The sequence below is a fragment of the Alexandromys fortis genome, unplaced genomic scaffold (genome assembly GCF_014885135.2).
Source record: "Alexandromys fortis isolate MF-2015 unplaced genomic scaffold, M_Fortis_MF-2015_v1.1 scaffold_181, whole genome shotgun sequence".
Lineage (NCBI taxonomy): Eukaryota > Metazoa > Chordata > Mammalia > Rodentia > Cricetidae > Alexandromys > Alexandromys fortis.
The window spans coordinates 2,541,479-2,556,010 of record NW_026068069.1 but is presented as its reverse complement, the minus strand read 5'-3'; the positions used below and the strand labels follow the sequence as shown (position 1 = coordinate 2,556,010).

General features: G+C 42.5%; 1 protein-coding gene across 1 annotated transcript in view; it reads left to right on the top strand.

Annotated features, from left to right (window-relative positions):
- Megf10 (multiple EGF like domains 10) overlaps positions 1 to 11,522 on the top strand; it is a 155,685-nt gene extending 144,163 nt beyond the window's left edge. Inside the window, exons 20-25 of the mRNA XM_050120904.1 lie at positions 750 to 986; positions 2,160 to 2,287; positions 3,230 to 3,353; positions 5,774 to 5,818; positions 6,569 to 6,775; positions 7,847 to 11,522. Of these exons, the coding sequence (XP_049976861.1) occupies positions 750 to 986; positions 2,160 to 2,287; positions 3,230 to 3,353; positions 5,774 to 5,818; positions 6,569 to 6,775; positions 7,847 to 8,100 (995 nt within the window). The 3' untranslated portion in view covers positions 8,101 to 11,522. The remainder of the gene's footprint in view (positions 1 to 749; positions 987 to 2,159; positions 2,288 to 3,229; positions 3,354 to 5,773; positions 5,819 to 6,568; positions 6,776 to 7,846) is intronic.
- The last annotated feature ends 3,010 nt before the right edge of the window (positions 11,523 to 14,532 follow it).

Here is a 14,532-nt window from a genome sequence, read left to right as displayed (position 1 = left end):
ACATATAAAACCATATATATTTAAACACGGTTTTCTGAATCAGGTGTTGTTACTAGGTGCTATCATGAGAAATCTTTCTGCTATTCAAAATAGCTTTTCAGAGGACAGTATCTCTAGCAGTAAGAGGCCCATTGCACTAGGGTTGTACTGGAGCTGCGCTGGTTTAGAAGGTAAATCACTCTTAAAAGTTCTAAAGATAAGCCAAGCGATAGGGCTGCACACCTTTAATCCCAGAACTTGGGAGGCAAAGACAGGGGAATTTCTGTGAGTTCAAGGACAGCCTGGTCCACAGAGTGAGTTCCAGGACAGGCTCCAAAGCTACAGAGAAACCCTGTCATGAAAAATAAATGTTAAAGATAAGTGAAAGTTTGAGTTAGACAAGTGGGCATTTAGGATTTATTTCAGTGTAAGATCAGTACTAGATAATGCTTAAAGCAAAACACAAATTAGATAAATCATTATCCAAGCTTAATTGCCAGTCTGGGTTTAATATGAAATACACAAGTTGCTCCTATCCCCGCTCCTGAATCTCAGGGTTCAGACCCTGTCTCCTAGGGGCTTAGAGTCAAGAACAGAGGCACCAACAACATCTGAAAACGAAGAATGTCTGTTTCCAAATTAGTGTTTCATGGAGTGAAAACAGCTAGGCATTAGGCCAGTGGGAGTGTGTATGCTTTGTTTCCCGTAGAGAGCAGACCTTCATAACACCCACCGTCATCCACACTCAGCCTGTTTCCACCCTCTCCCAGCTGGTGTCGTCATCGTGGGCAACCTGAACAGCTTAAGCCGGACCAGCACAGCCCTTCCCGCTGATTCCTATCAGATCGGTGCCATCGCGGGCATCATCATCCTGGTCCTTGTTGTGCTCTTCCTGCTGGCACTGTTCATTATCTACAGACAGAAGCAGAAGAGGAAAGAGTCCAGCATGCCGGCGGTGACCTACACCCCTGCCATGAGGGTCATCAATGCAGATTATACCATTGCGGGTAGGACTGCAGCGCAGGGCAGCATGTCCTGCCTTGCAAATTTAGGCTTCACCTGCTTATCTCAGAAATTTGGTGTTTGGCTGTGTGTCCTTTGTGTCTGGCTGTTTTCTAGGAGGTGACCACGCATTCGGAAGAAGCCCATGTGCCTAGAGATGTGGTTTAAAATTCACCCATAGTAAAATTACCACTTTCAGTTTTGCCAGAGGCTTTCGAAAAAGATTTGTTTGTGTGAGTGTATGTGCGTGCATGTGTGTATGCATGTGTGTGTGTGTGTGTGTATGCATGCCTGTGTTGATTATGTGTATCCAGATAACTGTTGAAGCCAGAAGAAGCAGACAGATCCCCAGAGGAGCTGGAGTTACAGATGGTTGTGAGCCGCCCAACATGTGTGCTTGGAATCTTGGCATTGTACTTGGGTCCTCTGGAAGAGCAACAAGCACCCTGAACCACTTAGCCACCTTCCACCCCTTCTGTGAGGATTTTTAAATTGGGGTGGATAAATGATTGCTTTATATTTAGGCAATTTCCTTTGTGGATAGAATCTGCTGAACAGCCAATCCCAACTCTGTCCTATACGAGTGGGGAGGAGAAAAGAAGAGACGGCGCGCATTTTCCGGTGCGTGTGCTTCTGCCGGCACCCTCCGCCTCTGCACCTGCAGGGTAGCAGTAACTGTTGAGAGCCTAGTTATACAGGAGACAAGCCTGAGGTAGGAGCGAGAACCAAGGCGCTCCATTATAAACACCTGTTTTGAATCCAGTCAACCTTCAAAAGCAGTAAACTCTTAAACTGAAGAAACTGACAATCTCACTCAGTCTTGAACAGTTACTGAAGGACCCTGGCGATATGCTTATAAATATTATAATTCTGGCAGGATATGCAAAATAGGAAATTTACATAAGATTATATTTTCCGTGCAGAACTACAGAAATCAAGTGTTTTTAAAGAAGCAGGTGGGTAAAGCTGTGTTGCTGCAAAGGCTGCTGTCTCTGTTCTTCCCAAACTAAGGCCTCTAAGCTCAGAACAGTCTTCCCGTCTTCCGCCAATGCCTTCACAATTTCCAAAGAGGCAAAAGTGAGCGTCTGCTCTTCCAGGGGCTTTGAGGAGTGGGCTGGGCAGGAGAGGGAAACATCTATACTGTCATTTCCAATTAACCCTTTCCTCTCTTTTTGCAGAAACCCTGCCTCACAGCAACGGTGGAAATGCCAACAGCCACTACTTCACCAACCCCAGCTACCACACACTCAGCCAGTGTGCCTCATCCCCTCATGTCAATAACAGAGACAGGATGACCATTGCCAAGGTGAGGGGGGGGAATGCCCCAAGAATCAGAAAGTGGGGAGGGGAGAGAGATAAGGAACACACACATTCATGAGGTCTGCGCTCACCCCCTGCTGCTCTAGTTATTTTGTGCATCGTGCACACCTGATTCTCCTAACTATCCTCTAAGTGTGTCTTAGCATCTTCAGGGAACTCACCAGGGCCTAAGTAATAATGGCTTCCAGCCTCCTCCACTGTTGCTGTGGGCATTAAGGTCTCATCGCCGACAGGCCTCACTGTGTTCCTAATTTTACCTGAGATTAAAAACAATGTTTAATCATGATGATGGTAATAAAAGCATAAAGACTTATTGTGAAATCACCACATCAATCCTTTCCGACCACCTGTATTTCTGCCACCTCCCAGGATGCTCTGAGTTCCAAACTCTCCTTCCCACTGTCCCCAGGCTCCATCTTCTGGCTCATCACTGTCCAGCTCTCTATTAGGGACAGAAGGAACAGAACAAAAGGGGGGGATTAATTAATTTAATCCACTGCCATTATTGACACTGCTGGGTTTTCACGGTGGTGTCAGAGAGTTAAATAGAACCTTGCGTTGCCCAGATGTCATGTTCATCCTCCCACCCCATCTTGTACAGCTTCTCATGCGCATGCGCGTGCTTACCAGCATGGCCAAGGCGCTGGGGACCCACAGCCTCATGGACACTGTGATAGAACTCAGACCCACAATTCTTTTCTTTAAAATTCTTCGTTTATAGCTCAAATAAAATCTAACTGGTAAAAAGTGACCGTGTGAAATGAAGCCCTTCAGGTCGTGAGTACTGAGAGATGTCCACTCAGTCAGGAATGGGCCCCCTCACCTCTTTCTCCTCTCCCCTCCCTTGAGGGAAGGGCCTTGCCATTAACCCCTAAAACTGCTTTCCCCCAGTGTGGTCTCCTCTTAAATCGTGTTTTTCTTTTCATAGTCGAAAAACAACCAGCTCTTTGTGAATCTTAAAAACGAGAATCCGGGGAAGAGAGGTGCCTTGGTGGACTGCACGGGGACCTTGCCAGCCGACTGGAAGCAAGGCGGCTACCTCAATGAGCTTGGTGAGGCCCACAAGCGCATGCGCATTCTCGACAGTCTAAGCACTCATCCTGCTGTGCGCGCTATAGCCATCCACCAGAAGCATGCCTAAATAACGGAATTAGGTCTAACTCCTCTATAGGGCTTACTACTAGCCTTAATGTCTTATTTGTTCGATGATCACTTTCTGAGTCATTACATTGCTCCAGAATTGAGAGACAAACATCTCTGCCCTCTAGAAACTTCATCCACGTTAGCTCAGTTCTCACCGGAGCTCTGAGAGGTAGTTCTCAGCCCCGTGTGACAGTTAATGAACCATAAAAAACTGGGGTGATTTCCACAAGGCCCAGGAACATGTTTTGAAAACCTTTGAACCCTGTCAGCTTTCACCATGATGTAGGCTACCTTGGTTAAAAAAAAAAAAAAAAGACAGCGTGTTCCCTCTTACTACTGAATGCCACCTTCAACATCGCTCCCCTTTTTCAGGTGTGGAAACAGTCATGAGATTAGTGGTCCATAAGCTTTTTGCAATCAGGATGGATTTATATTCTTACACATTTATTTGAATACCCCAAAGGGCCCCTTGCTGTTGTAGACTATGGCTACTTGATAGGTACCATATTGCAAATTAAAAATTGAGAAACTTAAAAAAATAGTTATTTTAGCTAATTGGCAATAATAATCTCATTTCAATCCACTAAGAGCATATTATAAAACTGCGTTCTCCTTCCCCCTTCCGGTGAGGGTTAATGCGAAGACTGGCTCTGCCTCGTAGTTTTATTTTCTGTCTGGCTTAAGAGCAAATGGCCAAATTCTCACATCTGCTATGTAGCCAGTCATTTGTGGAGCGCACCCTGTACAGCCTCAGGGAAACCCCTCCACACACCCGAAAGACAGTTAAAATGACAGGCAAGTGATACCATTTTACTAGGAAATCGTTTTAATTTTGAGGACCTCCTGATGGCGAATTGTGGGTGCCAGCTTTTGGGGTACACCGCCCAGCATATGGTGCAGTTTGCTCGTTAGTTGGGGGAAGATTGGTAATCCAGGAAGGAGCATGTACGCACCCCCTTTGTATCGGTTTCATTCTGCTGCTGCGATGAAAAACCTTTAGCCACTCAGAGGAGGAAAGGGTTTCTTTCATCTCACTCTTCCAGGGTACAATCCATCATAGAAGTCAGAGCAGGAACCTGACGCAGAAGCCATGGAAGAATGCTCCCCTACCCTCGCTCTCCTTCCATTCCCCTCTTCCTTCCCCCTTTCTGCTTTTAACTAAGTCCTTAACATTGCTTTGAAAGATTAAAAAAAAAATCCTGAAGGGCTGATGCTGATGGTGTTTTGACAACTTAAGTGTTACAGTAATTGAAACTCCATTCATGTAGATAGTGCTTCAAAGTCTGCAAGGCGTGTGTGTGTGTGTGTGTGTGTGTTCTATTTCATTTAATGGTGAGAATAGCTACATAAGGCTGGAGTGCAGGTTTTGAGGAAGAGAAGACTGACGCTTGGAGCTAAGCCCTAAAGTTATGTCGCTAGGGAGTGAGAGGAGCTAAGTGCCTTGGCTCCCATGTGTTGCTTTTCCTCTCTCCCAATGGCTCCAGTGGAATCCTTGTCTCCCGTTCAGCACCAGAATGGCAATGTAGCATTTACACGAGGTGGCAAAAAAATCAGACCAGAGGGGACTTTGTGTCTTCTCAGGAATTTGGGTGCTATGGATTGGTGATTACAGTCTGATGCTCTGTCAAAGGTGCTTACGGCTTCATTGGTTTTAGTGTTTACTGAAATGTTCACCGCCAACAGGTTTCATTTTTTTCCCAGGGTGAGCAGAGCAATTTATAACACACCAACAGCCACCTCCATGAAGTTCAGATATTTGAAAACAAAACAATGACTTGTGTTGTCTAGGTAGACTCCTCTACAGATGCCCACCCTCAAGAAACCTGACAAAGTCAACAATTTCAAATAAAAGTTAATAAAAATGGTCAGGTTCTAGCATTGACTGATAAAGTGTTAAAGTCAACGCACTTAGACCGCAGATGATGCTACATCTGAATCCTAGTTACTGAGAAAACTGTGTGAAAAAACCATCAGAGCCTTGAAGGAGCTGGCAGAGAGTGGCCTCTTGGGTTTAGCCTCGACTACATCCTTCGCGTTATTCAGCCTTGGTTCAGGTTGCTGTTTCCTCTCTGCTTGTCTCTCTGTTCCTATATACATTCCTCTACCTTTCCCCAAACCCAGCAAACAAGCAGGTGAAGGATGAGACGTGTGCATCCATGCCTACTGCCCACGGGGGTCCAGGCCCTGGCATGATTGATGGGGTACAGAGATTTCAGAGCAGAGCCACGGTGACTCACGCTGGAGCAATCACCTGCCATGATGTGAGATGGGGGGCTTGTTTCCTTTCCCTTTCTGTCCTCACGGGCTGGGTTTCTCTTCTCCCTCACAGGCACTTTCGGACTGGAGAGAAGTTACATGGGGAAGTCCTTAAAAGGTGCGATGTAGATTTGAAGACGTATCTGAGAGAATGAAACAATTTTTAAAACAAGCAAACATGGAATTAACCAAGATGACCTGGAATTTTCAATGTGACGGTTGCTGTAATAAGGCACCAACATGTTTGGTGGATATGGAGAGACTGACGATAAGCAGATCTATTTGAGAAGGCAAACGTTCCAGTTTTAGGAGGGAATACTCCTGTCTTCTTGAAATGAAACAGTGTCTGGGGAGAGACAAATGTGGACTGGGAAGCAACAGGCAGTAAGACAGGATCGGCGATTAACACCGGCCCTCCACAATGGCTTTGAGCAACGCGCTATCCAGTACAGAAGGGTTACAGAGAGTTCCCATGGCAGAAATGCCCTTCTTTCTATGATACTAGAAATAGCCTGTGTTTCTGGGCCATAACTCCTGACTATTGATTTAAAGGCTTTAACTAGTAAATTTCCTCATAGAGTCAGAACAGAATTAATTGTATTTGAATGTGATCATCGAAATGAAACCAGACCCATGCCACTTTTCTTAGCAATCCCCTTAGAGGGAAGTTAAAATTACGTTATAGATGGGCCATTTCATAGCAAATGGTCTTCAAAATAAGTAGAAAGTGCACATTGCTTTTAGCATATACCATTAGAGAAACCTACCTGTAAAGCAAACCAAGCAATCTGCCCAAGGAAATTACCACCGAGAAAGGGCAGTGCCCGTGAACCCACACTTACTCCTTTCCTTCCCTTTTCCTTCTCAGATCTGGGAAAGAACTCTGACTATAATTCCAGCAGCTGCTCCCTAAGCAGCTCTGAAAACCCGTACGCCACAATTAAAGACCCACCTGCACTCCTGCCTAAAAGCTCCGAGTGTGGCTATGTGGAGATGAAGTCACCCGCGCGGAGAGACTCCCCATATGCGGAGATCAATAACTCAACTTCGGCCAACAGGAATGTCTACGAAGTTGGTGAGTTCTCTGTCCACATTCTAAAGAACCTTGGCATAAGACCGTGTTTGAAACAATTCTAAGTAAGCCCGTGTTTTATACGCGACTGTGTTTTACAAAGATCGTATTAATTGATGCAAAGTGAATTTTTCAGGGAAACGACATTTAGCAACTTAAAACGTATTCCCCTTATTTTCCACATGGCCATCATCTTTTGTTTTACAAGCATGGTAAATATTTTAGCACCCATGTGAAGGAGCATATGAACCATATATTAGTTAAGACAGCAGGTAACAAACGGCTCAAGGGGACGGAACAGGTGACCCCATTTCCTGGCTGTATCCATGATACTAACACAATGCTTTTAGCAGAACTGGAACACTTTTATTTTAAACTTATGTAATATGTCAGATGTAGTCTCATATGAATCTGGTATAAACTAGATGAACTAGGAGGAATTAAATACAAAATTATACTTATTCTGAGTGCCTTCTGTGAATATCATTTGGGAAAAAAATAAAACATTGCTGCCAATGTTGACTTGATAGGAGGTATATTTGTTTTAGTCTCTCTGCCCATAGATACAGTATAAAATATCTTGTTAATGGAGAAACTACAGTAAATTTATTTATTTATTTATTTATTTATTTATTTATTTATTTATTTTCAGTGATGGCATCCCCCAACTCTTCTTTAAGCCCATCACAATAAGATGAGAACTCAGCTCAGTGTTTAGGGCTAACCTTGTGAACATGTTGAGTATCTCCATAAATTGAGGCAACCTCTAAGAACACTTTTACCTGTAGAGTCAGGGGCTTGGGCTAGGTTATTCCCAAGGTATTTTGAGACAATGGTTCATATTTGTGGTTTCTGCACATCTTCTTGATTTCCACATCCTTTTCTCTGAATACTATTTCTGGGTGCCAATTATGTGAATAGCTATGGAGTTCTCTTCACTATAAGATTACAAAAGATATTTTAAAAAAAAACTATTTCCGTAGATTTTTATAAAGTACTTCTGTTATGCTTTATATTTGAAATAAAGAGCATCATCTTTAAAATTTTTATTGTTGTTGTTGCTGGTTATTACAGAACCTACAGTGAGTGTTGTTCAAGGAGTATTCAGCAATAATGGTCATCTCACCCAAGATCCATATGACCTTCCAAAGAACAGTCACATCCCTTGCCATTATGACCTGCTGCCAGTAAGGGACAGTTCATCCTCCCCCAAGACAGAGGATGGTGGTGGTGGCGGCGGCGGCGGCGGCAGCAGCAATAGCAGCGGCAGCAGCAACAGCAGTAGCAGCAGCAGTAGCAGCAGCGGCAGCAGTGGCAACAGCGAATGACATCCAAGGAATTCTGGGTGAACGCTGGAACTCTTTCCAGGCCCGCTGTTGAGGTCTCCATCTTCCAGTTGATGCTGCAGGCGACGTGAACTAATCCAATAAGCAGTTGTTGGACACATACCAGAATGCTCCTGGCTGAGGCCGATGCCCAGCACGGTGTGTTGTAAACAGGTGGCCTGGAAGGAGAGCACTTCATCATTTCGCATTGTGGTTAGGTTAGGAGCTGCAAAGCCAGTGACTTGTTGTAAGATTGTTAGCTGATGGGGTGAACTTGGCAAAACCTTTCAGAGACACAGGCTTGAGGGGACACTGTAATTATCCCTGGAAAATTATTGATATGTTGTCCTTACCATCACAGAGACACCCCTAGGATTGTTTAGGTCACCACACATTTACTTAGTGACCATGGAAATTACTAAACATGTAGGAGGCAAGGAACATATTCCCGGGTCCTTCTACATAGTGTTTTTTCCATTTGGACTCGGTTTCATAGGCATTGTATGCTCATGGGAGGAAGCAGTCCGTCAGACAGCAAAATTGCATCAACTTCTAATAAACACCAGCCATGGAAGCAAATCTAAATACAAAAAGGTTTTGTTTTTAGAACGAGAAATGTACAATTAAAATTATTTTAGATATAGCACAAGCGTTGGAGAAACCAGTACATAGATGTGATATTTCTGTTTAACCTTTGGCCCATGTTAGTTTCATGACGTCATTCTAATTGCTGTCTCCGCCATGCATATTCACCATGTCAGATTCGTACCTTATCAGTTATCCATAAATACAAAGATGCAATTGTTTTATTTTCGATCGAGTGAGTGTGTGACGAGTGCCAGAGGGTGTACATTTAAGTGTAAGATGCTTGGGTGTGATAAACCTTTAGTAATACATGCTGAAATATAGACTTAGAGGTATGTTCTCCTTAATTTTCCCCTAGAAGTGACTGAAATATTTTTGTTCGTATTTGGGAAAAGGGCACTTTCCTTATTAATTGTTGATTTAGAGAAACTATGCTTAAGCTGGCCTTTTGCATTGCTAATGTGACATGTACCCAAGCCTCTTTAGTTTGTATTTTCATTAAGTTGTATATTCTATGTTTTGTAGTATTTGGATTGTTAAATTGCAAGAATATGCGATGACCATTGTTTGTTGCGTCATTGCCATTCATCTTCTGCTCGACACAAATCCATCATTTTTCTTATGGAGGGAGGAAATGAAAATACACAATTTGGACCTATTAAACTGGCTGTTACTAAAACAGTATATTAGCTGTAGGTACACAGCAGATCACTGGGATGGAATTTTCTAGAGCCCACAGTGGAGCTCTTCTTTCCGTGGTTAAACTCAGGAAGGAGCGGGTACCACAGGTGACGTTACTAAAGACTTCCATCACGGTTATCGACAACTGACCATCTAAACTGAAACACTTTTCGTAGTAAATGCAGGCATGACTAAAAATCATCCTGCACTGGGATTAAATAGGGGCGGTTCCCTGCAGACTAGAACAGAGGCTTGCCCGGCGCACACTGTTACAGACACATCTTTACCCCAGGGCTTTCATCTCGTGAGAATGCCAGTGTGATACGGGAAAGCATCACCACACACGAGCCCGCAGAGGACGGGAAAGGCGATGTAATATCATAGCAGAATGCAGCACTCGCTGATGTTCTAAAGATGGGAAACCCACATGGCCTTCTGCTGGAGTCCATTCATGGTGGCCCACTCCGTGCCTGTCTCCTAGCAGGAGCTATAAAGTATTGGCCTGGTCAGCCTTCCAGGGGGAACATCCAGTCATTTTGCATGCTACACCTGTGCCTGTCATGATGGGGTAATTTGGCCAGCTGAATAATAAATCTGCTGCAAACACACTTAGGGCAATTTCTCTTTTATTAGCTGGAGCATACTTTAGAAACAATTGATTTTTTTCCCAGTAGTTAAGCATTGACTTCTCCCTAGGGAACAAACATCAAACAGACACACGGGTTAGCAGCCACAGGAGTCCTTCTTGGTTATAAATAAATAAAAAAGATGAGCACTTGCCCTTTTTCTTTTTGAGCATGAGGGTAAGTTTGAGGTTTCCCTGTTACTCTCTGAAGATAAGTTTTTATTTTTCATTCTACCATTTGGGGAAAAAAAAAAGAAAGCTTTGTGTGCAAAGGCGTACAAGGAAAGCCTACAGAGCAGAGAGGAAGGCTCCAAATGGCCGGCAGCAGCAAGCTACCCTGTAGAGTCCGACTGAGACTCACGTTTTAGACCCGCATCCTAACACAAGCCGCTGTCCTGCCCCATATCTAGAGCTTATCCTAGCAGTATCTGTGAGACTTTTCCTAAGTCAGAACACTTCAGAATTCAGACGTTATAAATCCCACGTTCGTTGTCTTTGGAGAGGAATCTATTTTCTAGAGGTTTTGCTGTAATTTCTCTCCAGTCTCCTGTGGCAGAAAGAAAAAAAGCACTGAATGAGTCTGGGATGTCTTGCACGTGACAGCCGTATGAGAATGTGACGCCAGCCACTACTCTTTGCCTAGAAGTCGATGTTTTAAAATTTCTCTCGTTTACTGCATTTGTACAGCATTACATCCAAACTTGCCCAAGTGATAACGCATATACTTGCTTTCATTAGGAGAATATGATCATTGTGGTTAGTTGTATGATAAGGGAATTTTCATAATTATTCACAGTGTTAGACATGAGCCCCTCCCTGTAGAGTACTAGTAGCAGACAGAATTCAATGTGGTTAGCAATGTTTCTGTGGGTATTGACCAAGTACAGAAAAACTGGCCTTAGAAGCTTATAACAGAGCAACACAGGGTGTCATAGCCAAATCCATCAGCATAAGAACCGCTGACTAGAGAAATGCAGGCTACTTTATGGAAATATGGTCATTTGGACCTCAGTGGGCTGTAACAGTGGTCAGTCCTGGGGAACTTTTCAACCAAAATATTAAAATCCAACATAAGCATCATAATATCACCAATAATTCACATTGATATTGGAGCTCTACAGTTCAAGTAAGACAAAAATCATAACAGTTAATTTGGGGGCTGTGGTTTTAAAATAATGAATGTTCCATCTCTGGGTAACATGTCCTTATTATTTCAGTGAAACACTTAAGGGCTACTTTGATTTTAAAGTTTTAATACCATGGACATGGCCAGAGGCTTGGTGTGAAGTGGTTGGTTACGAAGCATGGGACAACACACAGTAAGCTGCCCCATAGAGCCCTGTTCGTTATTTTGTCTCAGCTTTGTTTTGATGTGAGCAAATTGCAAAATATCTATATATATTTTAAAAGGAAACAAAAATTCCAACTGCAGTCTGGTTTACTTGGTAACAGCAAACAAAATTAACGCTTTGAGTGTTAAGCTATCTCTCTTTTCCAAAGATGACAAACCTCCTCAGCCTTGGTTTCGCTGTCATTTATTCTGCCCAGTAGGTTTATAGATGAATGCAATAAACTTTCTGATAAAAAACAGCTCTAAAGCAGTATTTATTTCTTCATGTGACTGTTGACCAATGAGGGAAAGATTCATGACGCCGTTAGAAAACTGACACTTTGTCACGCGTGGCTCCATAGTACTTAGCCTGTACATTAGAAAGCAGAAGCACTTTATTGTATGTAATTGCAAATATGTATGCTTTCCCTTCAGAACAGAGATTCTTAGCCTTCCCAAAGCTGTGACCCTTTAATACAGTTCCTCAGGTTTGGTAACTCCCAACTATAATATTCTTTTCACTGATATTCCGTAACTGTAATTTTGCTACCATTACAAATTATATTGTAAATATTTTTGGAGGCAGAGGTTTGCCAAAGAGGTGATGGCCCACAGGGGAAACACCTAGAATAAGAGTGAAGCTCATAGGGTATATAATCATGGGATTAGAGAGATTCCTGGAACTAAAAATGACATTACTTTAAAAATTCATTAGTGGAACATAAAAACAAGGAAAATAATTAAGAAGATTGAGTTCGTATTTTCAAAGATGAGATGAATTAAAGAGCAATTCTCTCTCTCTCTCTCTCTCTCTCTCTCTCTCTCTCTCTCTCTCTCTCTCTCGTGTGTGTATCTGTGTATGCATGAGGAGGAGGTCTTCCTCTATTGCTTTCCACATTTGTTTTTGAGACAAGGTCTCCCACTGAGCCTGTGGTTATATATAGCAACTTTTTTGGACTGGATCATCTCCTCAGTCCAAGAGTAAAATCTTATGAAATCATAGGTGCAAACAAAGACTTGTTCGAAAGTCCTAGTATGTAAGAAGCTGCTGGTCCAGAAGAAAAGAAGAACCATGAAGTCATAAAAGAATAACAGAAGAAAACATTGACAATGTGACCCAGACATTCAAATCTTCCTCTCGGATATGGCCTGTCCTTTTAGAAAAGTCAATGAAAAATATACGGAGGAAGGCACATCCTGGAGAAATCTCTAAATTCTTAATGGTAGAAAAACTTCAAACCATACTAGAAGGCTTAACGAAATGTTTACAGAGGAAAGAAAACCTGAGCAGATAGAGACAGTATGAGATGGAAGAGGAATGGGGAGGAGGCCACAGTAGGCAAGGACAGTAATGGCTAGACAAGTTGAGTTGTTCAACTTCCTGTTATTCTCCTGCCGAAACATCAATGGCACCTCCTGCCAGAACAATAAGGCCACCTGTCAGCAGGATGTTTAAAATCCCCCATTAAACTTTGGGTCCGATATTTGATACAAACTGGTACAGACCAAGAAGCGATAATGAGCAATGACAGCACAGAAGATGCTGTGCCTGGATGGGCACAGGGAGGAAGCTGGGAAAGCAGAAGCACCTGTTTATATCATTAACTTGCTATTAAGGAATGAGCGAAAATAAAACTCCAAGGTCAGAATGAGTCAAAAGCTGCAGAGCTCCTGGCATACAATATATTACAGTTTGTCCAGTGGTAATGATTTAGAATACACTCTTGATTATAATGTGGTGGGAAAATATCAAAATGGACCACAAACTGGCCATGCAGCCATAGTATATTTAATCATTTAGCATCGTATGCCCAGAATTATGGAACAAATGACCTTTAGACACCTACAAATAGAACTCAAAATCCATTAACCTGTTATAATCTCCATTTAACGCTCCCCAAAGCAGAGACTATGTTGCTGAAATAACAGCGAACCTGTTTTCTAAATTTCTAGCTGGCTATTAGCCTGTTCCTTCTTGTTTTGTACATGTATATATTTGTATCGTTGTGCCTACATGTGCACATATATACATATATACATGTGTATACAAGTGGGTGCATGGCTGATGTTAGATGTCATCCTTGATTGTTCTCCACCTTCTTTTCTTTTCTTTCCTATTATTTTTCTTTTTCCCTTTTTTTCACAATAAGGTCTCTTACTGAATCTGGAACTCATCAATTCAGGTAGACCAGATGACCAAATTATCTGCCTGTTTCTGTCTCTCTTAGTGTTAGAGTTACAAACAGGCACTACCCCACTCAACTTTTATATGGAGGTTCTAGGGATCCAAGCTTAGACTATTATGCCAAGTGAGGCAACTTGGCTCCCAGGATAGGTTTTCTTTAGCTATTTAAAGGCCATTAGTACAAGCAGAGAGCAGACATGGACAGAGTCTTCCCTAAATGTCTTAAGACATTGCTTCCAGTGAGCTCAACAGAGATCCATAGATGCCCTGCTAAAACTCAGGCAGGGATATGGTGGACTATCAACTAAACTGTTATTGATATTGTAGTTTAGAAGCTCAACACCGGCTTCTGAGCTTGAGTTCTACTGGACATGATACACCTGAAAAGATCATGAAGGTGTATATGTCAATACTGGCTTTACTTCTCGGCGACAAGATGATCTTTCTTAGTGCCCTGTGCGTGTCATTCCTAGACTTCAATAACACCATGGAAGCAAGGATAGAAATGGTATATTTCCCTGAGAAATTTGTAAAAGAGCTCGTATGTTTTAAAGCAGAGATAAACTTATGTAAGTGAAATGCCACTTTAAAATAAATTAGTAAACCTTATTGTTTAGACCAGTCACAGGGTCACAGTAAATGACCAGTAGAAAGTAGAGACTCGACACATAATCATGTCCTCTCATACACATGGCTTCCCCATCTGTTGACATTCCTTCCCGGTGACATGTGTCACTCACAATCAGCGTACGGTCTTGTTTATGGTGAGTTAGCAGTAAGTCTTGACGTTGGGTAGTACTAGACCTTTAACTTTGTTCTTCCTCAGTACAAAGTTGGCTATTTTTGCATTGTCTGCCCATTTTAAAATTTCCTAGATCTAATACTTAGGGTCTACCATTCATTTTGAAGGATTTCAATCATTATTGCTTTTAGCCTTTTTCTAAAATCCCTGTCTTTCTTCCATTGTTCTACTATGTTTATGATACATTATCTAGAGTGGTCTCATGGGTCCTAATTCTAATTTCTTCC